This window comes from Symphalangus syndactylus, chromosome 11, assembly GCF_028878055.3.
Source record: "Symphalangus syndactylus isolate Jambi chromosome 11, NHGRI_mSymSyn1-v2.1_pri, whole genome shotgun sequence".
Classification (NCBI taxonomy): Eukaryota; Metazoa; Chordata; class Mammalia; order Primates; family Hylobatidae; genus Symphalangus; species Symphalangus syndactylus.
The window spans coordinates 68,059,867-68,073,932 of record NC_072433.2 but is presented as its reverse complement, the minus strand read 5'-3'; the positions used below and the strand labels follow the sequence as shown (position 1 = coordinate 68,073,932).

The 14,066-nt window shown below is 37.0% G+C and overlaps 1 protein-coding gene across 5 annotated transcripts in view; it reads right to left on the bottom strand.

Annotated features, from left to right (window-relative positions):
- Window positions 1-14,066, bottom strand: part of FAM151B (family with sequence similarity 151 member B) — a 64,297-nt gene that overhangs the window by 24,621 nt on the left and 25,610 nt on the right. For 4 of the 5 annotated variants that reach the window (XM_055298187.2, XM_055298186.2, XM_063612204.1 and 1 more), the window contains 3 exons: window positions 13,535-13,700; window positions 7,360-7,577; window positions 5,084-5,219 (listed from right to left, as the gene is read on the bottom strand). In XM_055298187.2, the coding sequence (XP_055154162.1) occupies window positions 5,084-5,219; window positions 7,360-7,577; window positions 13,535-13,700 (520 nt within the window). Of the gene's footprint in view, window positions 1-1,057; window positions 4,315-5,083; window positions 5,220-7,359; window positions 7,578-13,534; window positions 13,701-14,066 lie in introns of those variants that run through there. The other variant, XM_055298188.2, reaches the window with a different exon arrangement.

The window sequence follows — 14,066 nt, the reverse complement described above, 5'->3', positions numbered from 1 at the left end:
TCAATAGAATCCCTGCCCCCCCACCCCTCATCTTTTGGTGTGGCAACCAAAAATGTCCTCAGGCATAGTCTGCTGGAGAGCCAAATCACCCCTACTGATAATACCTTGAGAATCACTATTCTAGAGGTATTAACCATCATAAAAAAGAAATTAGAGATATAAAAGTTGAAAAGAGGTAAAATTAACATTATTTGAAGAGAATAAATTTTTTTGCTTAGAAAACTCAAGAAAATCAATTGAAAGACAATTTTTTTTTTAGACGGAGTCTTGTTCAGCCACACAGGCTGGAGTGCAGTGGTGTGATCTTGGCTCACTGCAACCACCATCTCCCAAGTTCAAGCGATTCCCCCATCTCAGCCTCCCGAGTAGCTGGAATTACAGGCACCTGCCATCACGCATGGCTAATTTTTTTTGTTGTTTGGATTTTAGTAGAGATGGAATTTCATCATGTTGGCCAAGCTGGTCTTGAACTCCTGACCTCAGGTGATCCGCCCACCTTGGCCTCCCAAATTGCTAGGATTACACGCATGAGACACTGTGCCTGGCCCTGAAAGACTATTAAAAATGCTAAGAGAATTTAGGATATAGATTTGGACACAATATCCATATCAATATAGTTGACTCTTGAACAACACAGGTTAGAACTGAGTGAGTCCACTAATATACTGATTTTTTTTCAACCAAATGAGAATGGACATAGAGTATTCATAGGATTTGAAATGTGGGTATAAGGAGGCTGACTTTCTGTGTACTCAAGTCCCAAAGGAACAGCTTGGGAACTTCAGAATGAGCCGATTTTGGTATATGCTGAGCATCCTTGAACCCATCCTCCACGTATACTGAGGGATGACTGTACACAGAAATCTATAGCCTTCATATATATGTATATGCATTTTATATATATACACACCTAGTATAAAAATATAAATACTTCTAGTATATACAGGTCATCTAAATACACCTAGTATATGTCTTCATATATATATATACATATACATATATATATACACACATATATATATATATATATATATATACGCACACAGGCACTGTTTCATCATAGAGGGCATTAGAAGCCTGTACTTTCTGGAGAAGTAGTTTTGGTGTTTAAATACAAAAATAATTATAAAAGGCAGCATTAAGCAAAGAGCCTTAGAGGTTATTTTAGTTACTCTGGTGTATGTTTTTTTTCTTTCAACATTTGTGGGCTGGAACGGGAATGTGACGGTGTATGTCAGCTTCTACTTACATGCATGCTGACACTCCCAGGGTTAGCTGAGGAACTAGACAGAATGAACCTAGGCTCTAGATGACCGTTGGAGAAGATCCTCTACCCTCCTGAGACCTTCCTGAGTCTGGACTGTTTGGAGAGAGATATATAAACTTCTCTCCTGTTTGAGTTACTGTATTTTGAAATTTTTTTTTTTTTTTTTTTGAGACAGAGTCTCGCTGTTGCCCAGGCTGGAGTGCAGTGGCGCGATCTCGGCTCACTGCAGGCTCCGCCCCCCGGGGTTCACGCCATTCTCCTGCCTCAGCCTCCCGAGTAGCTGGGACTACAGGCGCCCGCCACCTCGCCCGGCTAATTTTTTGTATTTTTAGTAGAGATGGGGTTTCACTGTGTTAACCAGGATGGTCTCGATCTCCTGACCTCATGATCCACCCGCCTTGGCCTCCCAAAGTGCTGGGATTACAGGCGTGAGCCACCGCGCCCGGCCTGAAATTTCTATAATAAAAACACTTAGCCTGTTCTTCGAACAGGTATGCTGTCAAGAACTGAAAGTTCGCCATGGTTCAAGGGTGTTATGGCAGAGTGGATTCACCAACTACTTAAATGAGAAGCAAAAAGGGATTGGCAATGTCATCACTTGTTGAGTTCCCTGACACAGAAATATTGTGAGAGTGTCTTATTTCAAATAGCTCTCTTGACATTGCAAGATTCATTCATGCACAATTGCTTGACTCAAAATGAGGTTCTCGTTTAAAGATGGGATATTGCTGTCTTCTTAGAAGCATTCTTTCTCTAGAAGCTACTCCTCTTTGTAATACATTATTCGTATTACTAATTACATTAGAGCACATCACAAGATGATTGAGGCGGTACTTGACACCAGAGTAACTAAAATAACCTCTAAGACTCTTTGTTTAATGCTGCCTTTTATAGCTATTTTTGTATGTAAACACCGAAACTACTTCTCCAGAAAATACAGGCTTCTAATGCCCTCTATGATGAAACAGTGCCTGTGTGCACTTGGTTTTTCCATTTAATAACTATTTATTAAATTTCTATGATGTTCTGGGCATTGTTTTAAATGCTGAAAATTTGTGGATGATCAAGATAAGCAAGGTTGCTGTCTTATGCAATCTCATAAACATTAAATAATAAGAAAATTATTAGGAACAATATTAAAACACCTGGGTCCACCATAACGACAATTCTAACCTTCAGTCTTTTAAAGTAGAACAATATTATCCAGATTTTGTTATCTGAAACACTGTTATCAGCCTACATTGCTTTTACCATAAAAAGTACAGTCTACATAAATACTTCAGTGCTAAGTTTTAAAAAAAAAATGTACTTTTCCTTCCTATCTCAAACAATATAAGAACCTCTAAGTCTGTAGAACTAACGATAATGTTCTGTAGTTTTTTTCTACGGAATAATTAGAAAAACAAGCAAACTCCAGAACTTTGGAGGATGAATATGATTCTCAAAACCAGTAAAATGAGAGTAAATAGGTATCTTTAAAAAATAACGAGTAGATGAACTTGCAGTTATACAAGATAGTAAGTCTAGAGATCTAATGGACAGTATGAGGACTATAGTTAATATTGTTGTATTTGAAAAATTTGCTAAGAGAATAGATTTTAGGTGTTCTTATCACACACATGACTATATGAAAATCAATGTGACATCATTAAAAATGAAACAAAATATACCCAAATGGAATATAGGCTGGGCTGAATTCTCTCATAAATGTGGCCATAGTCTTATGGTACTTGTGCACATGATTATCTGAGTATTATATCTCCAAGAAAATAGAGTCCATCTATATTGCAAATGTTTCTCAAATGGGGATAAGAAGATAGATTCTAAAAAATTCTAGAGTTTTCCATGAGAATTGAAAATTTTAATGAAATGTAATGCTTTAATTTCAATAATAATCTTTTAAAAATTAATACAGTATGCTATTTTATTTCAGTGCACTTCTCTGACACTAATGAAAACAAACAAAACTAGAGGCAGAGTTAATAAATAAATGATGTGTTTGCAAAAAGAGAATGTCAAATAGCATCATGGGATACTTTTAACAATGAGGGTTGCCCCATAATTGTTTGTAACTAAGAATCTGACTGGTATAGTGTCTGGTATCACCTAATATTTCTCTTTAAGCATAATGCTAGTAGCCAACTGATTCAAACTACTCTAAGCTCAATTCATCGATAAATATTTTTACACATCAATTTTCCCACATGCAAATGGAATCATCCTATACCTATCATTCTGCATCTTAATTTATTCAGTTAATAATATATCTTAGAGATCATTCCATATTAAAACATAGGGTCTACTGCATTATCTATAACATATAATATTCCATCATATGGGTGTACTATAATTTATTCAACAGTGTCTGACTGATACAAATTTAGAATGTTTCAAGTCTTTTATTAATACAAACGATGCTTCCAAGAATATCTTTGTACCTATGTCCCTGTGCTTATGTGAACATCTATTAGTAAGACATGGTCTCATTGGTGAAATTCAAGAGTATATGCCAAATTTCTCTCCAAGGAAATTATTGATCAGTTTACACTCCAGCCAAAAATGCATGAGTGTCTGCTTCCACTATTCTCTGCAACATAGTGAATTATTAAACTGGGCCTTTTTCTAGGTAATTTGTAAAAATCCTTTGTCAGAACTCTTAACATTTCTCTGACACACACATTGGGGGTCTTTTTACTAGTTGCTTTCCACTTTTATGGATTCAAATGTATCAAAATTCCTTTTACAGCTTCTGGGTTTTGTGCCTTACTACTAAGAAAGGTCTTCTCCATTCTGAAACTATATTTAAGGAATCATCCCTTGTTTATTCTTTATGCATTTACTGTTTGATGTTCAAATCTTTAATTCATTGGGAATGTATTTTGGAGCAAGGAATAAACAAAGGTGTCAGCATTGCTTTTCCTACATAGCCTGTTGTCCTAAAACCAGTTGTTGAATGTCTTGCTCCAAAGATCTGAAAAGTCAGCTTGTTTCTACGCTAAGTTCCACGATAGATTCTGGACTTTTCCTTTTGTTCTGCTGATTGATCTCTTAAAAGAAAAAAAAATAAAATTTTTAATATCTGTACTTTTATAATCTATTTAAATATTCAATAGGGTGGTCCAACTAATTTTTATTACATATTAAAATAAAACTTTTATATGAAAAAGATTTCTGAAAGTATTATTATTTTTGAGACAGGGTCTCACTCTGTCACCTAGGCTGCAGTACAGTTGTACGATCTTGGCTCACTGAAGCCTCTGCCTCCCGGGTTCAAGCGATGCTCCCACCTTAGCTTCCCGAGTAGCTGAGTCTACAGGTGCATGCCACCATGCTCGGCTAATTTTTTATTTTTTTGTAAAGACAAGTTCTCACTAAATTGCCCAGGCTGATCTCAAACTCCTGGGCTCAAGCAATCCTCCTCCCTCAGCCTCCCAAAGTGCTGGGATTACAGGTGTGAGCCACCACACCTGGCTGATTTCTGAAATTATGAAATTTAAAAAGAAGCTAATTTATCCACTCATAATTTTTTGTGAATATATAACATAATGAAAAAGACAGCTAATACTTACTGAGCACCTACTATGTACAAAAACTTTTGTGAGGAATAGGGGTAAAATATATGATGTTAAGTAAGTTAAGGTTCATCAAGGAGCTCCAATCTGGTGGGAGAGTCTGTTCACTTATATCATCAGTTTTCGTTCCTTTTCCGTCTACCTTTCTCTCACACACACTGTCCTTAAATAATCAATTTTCATGCCCTTTCTATCTCTGTCTCTCATACACACTCACATACACATTTGTTAAACTATTACATACCTGTTTGATTTCTTTAACAGCCAAAGTAACTGAGAACAAGACTGCCTGACTAATGCTGCTCTGACAGGGAACGTTACAGGCTGACTTAGTTCATTACATATATATTCCATCTCTTTCACCATTGTCCAACTGTACCCTTAAAATAAAAGAAAAAAATTTAACTTTATTGATTGAAATCTTGAAAGGCAATTAAATAAAAGATGAAACTACCTATAACTAGGTAAAACCATAGATAATTCATAGGTAATTCATAATACTTTCTATTTGGATTCTAAGTGAATTAAAATGCTACTTAATGTGAAAAAAAACTAAGTGGAAAATGGAGATAAAAAATCATTCCACAAGTGACCTAGAGCAAATTTAACAAAAAATTAAGGCACTAAAAACGTTTTACTAATCTCTCAAGCACAAGAAAAAAAGATTTACACCACTAGATTTTATTTACTTTAAAGATTTTAAGGCTCTTCTTTTAGGCATACCTGCATCATTATTATTCTCTATAAACTTGGATTTTCTATTTTTGTTAAATTTTCCTTTCCAAGAAAGGTTGCTTTGGGGTATATGCTAGTTGTTTAAGTGATAGTTAACATCAAATCAATTTTCTTTTTGGCTTGCCCAAATTACCTGTACATTTTACTTAAAGTAGGAATAGTGGTAAAAATTGACTATATATATATATATATATATATATATACACACACACACACACATATATATATATATACACATAAATATGTATGTATATATTTTACATATATTTAAATCATGTTAATACATTGTGGGCCAGGCACAGTGGTTTATGCCTGTAATACCAGCACTTTGGGAGGCCAAGGTGGGAGGATAGCTTGGGCCCAGGAGTTTGAAACCAGCCTGGGCAACTTAGTGAGACCTCGTCTCTACAAAAAAATTTAAAAAGTAGCTGTGTGTGATGGTGTGTGCCTGTGGTCCCAGCTACTCTGGAGGCTGAGGTGGGAGGATCACTTGAGCCCAGGAGGTTGAAGGTGCAGTGAGCCATGATGGTACCACTGCACTCAGCCTGGGTGACAGAGCCAGACCCTGTTTCTTTAAAAAAAAAAAAAAAAAAAAAGGCCAGGTGCAGTGGCTCATGCTTGTAATCCCAGCACTTTGGGAGGCCGAGGTGGGTGGATAACTGGAGGTCAGGAGTTCGAGACTAGCCTAGCCAACATGATGAAACCCCATCTCTACTAAAAAAAATACAAAAATTAGGCGGGTGTGGTGGCGCCTGTAATCCCAGCTATTCAGGAGGCTGATGCACGAGAATCACTTGAACCTGGGAACCTGGGAGGTGGAGGTTGCAGTGAGCTGAGATCACACCACTACACTCCAGCCTGGGCAACAGAGCAAGACTCTGTTTAAAAAAAAAACACATGGAAAACACACTTGCTTGTTTCTAAATAGCTTCAAAAAAAAGTATATATGTATATACAGAGAATATATATTTTATATATAAACTATATATATATATATAATAAATAAATAAATGTATATATATACACACACACTTTTTTTTTTTTGAGACAGAGTCTCACTCTGTTGCCCAGGCTGGAGTGCAGTGGCATGATCTTGGCTCACTGCAACCTCCGCCTCCTGGGTTCAAGTGATTCTCCTGCCTCAGCCTCCCAAGTAGCTGAGACTACAGGCACATGCCACCATGCCTGGTTAACTTTTATATTTTTAGTAGAGATGGGGTTTCGTCATGTTGGCCAGGCTGGTCTCGAACTCCTGACCTCAGGTGATCCGCCCACCTCGGCCTCCTGAAGTGTGGTGATTACAGGCATGAGCCACCACGCCTGGCCAGAATATATCTATTTTAAATAACTCTATACTCTATCAAAAGTAAGTTGTAAAAAATATTGGTCGGTCAGTCAGTAAAGGAACATTTTACAGAAATCTTAAGTGAGTATGTTAGTTTAGCAGCTAATTTCCTGATAAAAAGAAGGGAAGTGTTCCACTTTCCTTTAAAATCTGGAAAATTATATTTTTAAAACTTAGAAAAAGAGATTGCTAACAGAAGCTTTACTTATATGACTATAAATGTGTGAACTCTCTTAAAATTTGCAGCACCACCAGTGAACATGGCATCTATCTGAAAGAGTAGACGGAAGGGTCTGCACATACCTGAAGGGTCAGGCCTTTTTTTCCATCAGGCTTAGATTTTGTAGAATGGGTTTTGGGCTTTGTATTAAAGATGTTATTTTTATACCTGGAGGATATTTTAATTTCACCAACAAGAAATACATTATTAGAATTATTACCTTCATTGACTTTCTCAGGATGCCATCCTGTTGTCCAACCCAGGGAAAATGTCACGTCTGGAAAGAAGGATGTCACAGTGTCTAAAAATGGTTTTGCATCTATTACTTTGCTATTTCCATTTGGACCAGGAAGAATATCAGCATTAATCCATACAGGACGCTTCAGATGCCTCTTCACATTTTCCAAGAGCATCATGGATGGTTCTACAGCTGCCAGACTAAAAACATAATTTGTTTTCAATGAGGTAGATTCCTTAGGTAAAGTAAAAAGAAGTTCTTTTAGACTAGTGGTCTTAATGTTCCCAAATTCATAATAAAAATACAATAATGTCTGGGTTAAAGAAAATCAAAGATCACATAGCACCAGAGGGAAAAGCTAACATATACCATATCTCTAAATGTTGAATTGTGCTTATTATTCATGAATATACCTTAAAGAATCTATAAATACATGAATAGTTGTACTACTTGTGGACAAAATAGAGGTTTCAAAACTCCATATTAGGATCACTTATTGTGAAAACAGTTTTTTAAAAGACACAAATATTCACTCGTTTGAGAATGTATAAATAAGATAAATGAAATACACTTAATAACCTGTAAATTCACATTTTTGAAATGCCCAAGTGGATCCAAGCCCTGTATCTCTAATTCAGGCTCATGACCCTGGAGAATAAAATTAGCTTCTTTCCTTTATGTATTCTTGGGTGAGTATAGATACATAAACAATTCTAAAAATGACTGCAAAATATAAAATTATAGTATTTCCTTCAAGTTTCTGTTTCATTTTTCTTCTTTTATTGTAAGAACCTTTTCTGAAAATTAGAAATACGTATATTTTAGTTTAAAAAATAAATAAATAAATAAAAACAAGCAATGGGCCAAAAAAAAAAAAGCAACTTCACTCTTTTTACTTCCCTATATATATTCTAGCTGATACCTACAGATTTTGCAACAATAAGGTTTTAATCAGCTTCCATAATTTTTACTTGCCTATGTTCATTTACAAGAAAATTACCTTGTAGCAAATACTCTAATGGGAGGCTAAGAATTTTGGAGATGGATATTGGAGGGGAGAACACTCACCGACCCCTCCTCACATTTCCCTCTCTCTTCCTAAGAGATGGCAGTACTTCTGTCTATGCTTCTGCCTCTCTTCTGTCCACTCCTTTTGGGCCTCCTACTCTAAGAGGAAAAATTTAAATAATCTCATTATTTACTGGGTTACGTTCACCAGTGAGTAAGGATACTATGTACTAAAACCAGACGAACCCAGGCTCTATCCCTTAGCCTCTAGCCCCTTTCCCTCTGCTCCCATGTGGTACACTTCCTTCTCACTCTTCTGCCCCTGAATGGAGGGCCTAGATTTTAGTGGATTAATAAACCCTAATGCTGGACTCTGCAGACTTTAATTTAGATGCTGTCATTTGTCCCTTTTAAATTCTCCCTGCCTTGCCCTGTGTCAACACCGTGTTAAAACCACAATTCTGAGATCCAACGCTGTACTTCCTACAAAATTCCATTTTTGGTAGCAAGCAACTTGTACCTGTGACTCCAAAGCTTGCTTCTCTGTCAGTCCCATAGCAGCAGCCAAGTCCCCATAGGTACTGCTCTTCATGGGTGGAGTAAGGAAAAACCTTGAACTAATTCATGCATGTCTCCTGCCAAGCTCCTCTTTTTCCAGAAAGGACTCTGATTTCTTAAGAAATCTGTTGTCCATGGAAGCTGGGTTAAATACTAATTTCCAGTTTACATTTCAGGAGGGAGCCTCTTAGGCTTTCTCAATTTAGTAAGCTGACATAGAGTGGTTTAAGATTGATTCTCCATCTGATAATATCCAGTTTCTTTTTTTTTTTTTTTTTTGAGATGGAGTTTCGCTCTGTCACCCAGGCTGCAGTGCAATGGCACGATCTCGGCTCACTGCAACCTCCATGTCCCAGGTTCAAGCCATTCTCCTGCCTCAGCCTCCCAAGTAGCTGGGACTACAGGCGTGCGCCACCACACCCAGCTAATTTTTGTATTTTCAGTAGAGACGGGGTTTCACCATGTTGGCCAGGCTGGTCTTGAACTCCTGACCTCAAGTGATCTGCCCACCTCAGCCTCCCAAAATGCTGGGATTACAGGCATGAGCCATCACGCCTGGCCAATATCCAGTTTCAAACAGCGTATTCTCCCACAAATTGAAATTCAACCAGTGTTTACTAAGTGCCTACTACATGCAAAGCACTGTGCAGTTAAACATAAGGAATTATGACAAAGAACATAGTGAAGCAAGAATTTAATACATTTATTCCATTTTATATGTAAATGTTTTAATTATCACTAATGTAGATAAAGGATAATGACATTTTCCCTTACCAGAAACTTAAATAAGAAAAACAAAACCTGTGGTTAAACAAATTTAAAACCTCACTAAGGAACCAAAAACTTTTTGTTGTTGTAGTTCTTATTTTCTAAAACTTGACAAAGTAATTCTAAAGTTCTTCTGGAAGAAAAGGTGTAACATTTTGTGGGAGAAAAAAAGGACTGAGGACAAACTTTCCTAAACAAGAAAATAAAATGTACAGTAGTCCCCCTTATCTGCAGGGAATATTCCAAGACCTCCAAGGGATGCCTGAAACCACATAGCACCCAACCCTATATGTACTCTGTTTTTTTTTCCCTACGCATACCTATCTGATAAAGTGTAATTTATAAATTAGGCACAGTAAGAGATTAGCAACAAAAACTAGTAATAAAATAGAACAATTATAACAATATACTATAATAAAAGTTATGTGAATGTGGTCTCTCTCTCTCTCTCTCTCAAAATAGCTTACTGTACCGTACTCATCCTTCTTCTTGTGATCTGTCAATCTGATAACCGTGACGGCTATGAAGTGACTAATAGGTGGGCAGCATATAATGGTGTGGATATGCTGGACAAAGGGAAGGGATGAGTCATACCCCAGGTGGGATGGATTGGGAAAGTACAAAATTTCATCACACTGCTCAGAATGGTGTGTAATTTAAAACTTATTAATTGTTTATTTCTCGAATTTTCCATTTAACACTTTTAGACCATGGTGTATTGCAAGTTACTGAAACTGCAGATAACAGACGACTACTGTATACTACAAGAAATTACAGACCCAGCCTGGAAGGCTCAATATTGCATGTATTATAAAACGACACATCCTTCTAAATTAATCTATAAATTCCATGTAATTCTAATTTAAAATACAGTGGCCAACATTCTCAATTCTTACATATATTAATACTAAGTTTCCCATAAGGAAGTGCCAAAGCTTCACCAAGATGATCATCTGAAGAGGAAAGTCCTGGTGAGAATACTACTGAAAATTGCTCCTTGGTGGTGTTTATTTAAGTCTCCTGAAAAGAATATAAACTTAGTTATTATAGAACATATATTTTTCCTAAAAAGTTATTTGTAAATCAAACTTCTAAATATCATACCCTGCTTTCCTATTAATTTCATTTAAAAATTCGGAATGATAAAATAAATATCATACTTAAAATTGTAACAAACTATATAAAATTGCATTGTTTAAGGGAAAATAATTCTTGGCTAAAATGCTGAAGAGCTTGCTAAGACTCCAGATAAAATTTAAAAATACAATACTTTTTTTTTTTTTTTTTGAGATGGCATTTCACTCTTGTTGCCCAGGCTGGAGTGCAATGGCATGATCTCGGCTCACTGCAACCTCCACTTCCTCGGTTCAAGTGATTCTGCTGCCTCAGCCTTCCGAGTAGCTGGGATTACAGGCATGTGCCACCACGTCCGGCTAATTTTGTATTTTTAGTAGAGACGGAGTTTCTCCATGTTGGTCAGGCTGGTCTAGAACTCCCGACCTCAGGTGATTCACCCACCTCGGCCTACCAAAGTGCTGGGATTATAGGCATGAGCCACCATGCCCAGCCAAAATATAACACTTTTTATTTGTCTACCAAACAAAGTAACTTAGAAGCACAAAACAAGAACTACTAAAACTTAACTAACAGGTCATTCAGCTGCTCTCACAAAGTGAGTGAGTGCAGCATTCTGGTTAAAAGTGTGAACTCTCCAGCCAGGCTGACAGCTCTCTAGTTCCATTAACGACTATGTGACAAGCAGGCTCCTTAGCCCCCTCCATCTCCACTGCCTCATCTGGAAAATGAGAATAACAGCAACAACCTACCTCTTAGGATTGTTAGGAGAATTTAATGAAAAATACTTGCAATGCTTTTAGAACAGTGTCCGACATGTAATAGATGTTCATATACCTATTAGTTTATATTGAATCCCCTTCAAATATGTTATGATTTTAAAAAAACCTTGCAAAATCTTTGTTTCAGCGGCTCAGCCCTTTTGTGGTAGCTGCTAGAATTTAAGAATGAATGAGCTGATCTGACTGGTGAGAAGCCAAAGAATATGTCCCAGGAAACAACTCAAGGGGCAATAGTAAACATGAAAAACTGAGCACATGACATCAAGCAGATCTAAAAGTTTAAGCCATCAAGTACTAAAGATCAAATGCTTTATTTCATGGTATAGAGAACACTGGACTGGCTTCAGGAGAATTAGGATCTGGTTGTAGCTTACGTGTCAAAGCTTACCTGTTACCTTCAGGTACATCACTTAACCTCTCTGGAACTAAGTTTCTTTGTCAATAAAATGAAATTGAAGCATTCATAACTCAAAAAGTTTATGATTTTTTATTATTTATTATTATTATTTTTTTTGAGACAGAGTTTCCCTCTTGTTGCCCGGGCTGGAGTGTGTGGCATGATCTCAACTCACTGCAACCTCCACCTCCCGGGTTCAAGAGGTTCTCCTGCCTCAGCCTCCCAAGCAGCTGAATTACAGGTGCATACCACCATATCTGGCTAATTTTCTGTATTTTTAGTAGAGAAGGGGTTTCATCATGTTGGCCAGGATGGTCTCGAACTCCTAACCTCAGGTGATCCACCCACCTTGGCCTCCCAAGGTGCTGGGATTACAAGCGTGAGCGACTGCGCTGGTCGAAAAAAAAGTTTATAATCTTAAGATAGTTCTTTAATTCACAAGACCTTGTCAATCCAAACTCCTGTATATCAAGATTTTATGTATCCATTCACTAACAGTATAATAAGGTTTATTGGTATATTTTGCCCCATAACAAATGGTTAGAGTCATCTTGAGAATCCTACAAGATTCCAAGTCCTTATTAATTTCTTGAGATAATTCTATTTAAAAATATTACTCAGAGATGAAGTAGGCTTACTGCCAATCCTAGATTTCAACAGCAGCTGCCTTCATAAGCTTTACAGTGTGCTTCTGAAGTATTGCTGTATATTTCTGGCTTTATCATTTTTACACTGCCAAAATACTACAAAAGTAAAATTTCCTGTGATGGCCACAGTGAAGGAAATGACAACTTACTCTTGCGCTTCAGTATTAATGCCTCCAAATATTATAATAATAATAATTATTATTATTATTATTATTTGAGAGGGAGTTTTGATCTTGTAGCCCAGGCAGGAATTCAATGGCGTGATCTCGGCTCACTGCAACCTCCACCTCCCAGGTTCAAGCAATTCTCCTGCCTCAGCCTCCCCAGTAGCTGTGATTACAGGCACCCATCACCATGCTTGGCTAATTTTTGTATTTTTAGTAGAGGTGGGGTTTCACCATTTTGGTCAGGCTGGTCTCAAACTCCTGACCTCGGGTGATCCGCCCGCCTCAGCCTCCCAAAGCGCTGGAATTACAGGCTGAAGCCACTGCGCCCAGCTGCCTCCAAGCATTATTTTTAAGAAACACTTTGGTTATTGGAGAATTCTAAATAATTCCCTTTACAAATATAATAATATAAATAAAATAGGGTATGCATTAACTAGCTCAATGAATTTCTCCCAGCTCTCTCTCTCCTGGGTTACTTTTTAACAAATGTAGCATTTTTAATTTACCTTTCTGTTGTCACAATGGTCACTTACGATAAATTCCTTTATAAAAATTAATCTAACTTTAGCCTTTAAGGATCTCCAAAAAACAATTTTAGTAAATAACTCAGTGGGTCTTAGGTTCATTTAGGTTCAGTCCTGAAATATATTAGAGTCTACAATTCCATTTTCAGTTTGGACAACATAAAAAAAAAATAGGTAGTCAGGCACAGCTATCACTTTTTTCCCAGAAAATTGAACATGTTTATACAAATACCTTTTGAAATCCAGCTTGATGCCTTTATTGCTTTTCATAACTTCAGTCAGCCACTCCTGTAGAGTATTATTACTGCTTGTTTCAGGGGGATGGGCCATAATTGGCTGGCTGTGTTCTGATCCATCACTTGGAAGAAGGACATCAGCCTCTATCATGTGAGCAGTACCTGTCCAAATAAAAGAACTTCAGTTAATGCTAAGAAAACAGGGCACAGAACTACAGGAGCCGCCATGTTCAGTATCCTCCTGAGGAAGATAAAAAAAGGAAAGAAAAGTAACACTCAGTGAGCAATTATCCCATGCCAGTCAGTATACAAGGCCCGTACACATTGTCCTTATGTTTTCGATTAACAAACAGATGTCAAGAAGTTAAATGACTTTCCCTAAGTTACACAGATCTTAAGTTGCTGACATACCTCTGAATTTCTTTCTAATACCAGCAAAGTGCATACATAATGGAAGGCTTAATAAGTATTTACTGAAGTTTTCCGGGAATAAAAATCGTACTTTTATCTTCTCACTCTTCAAATTAG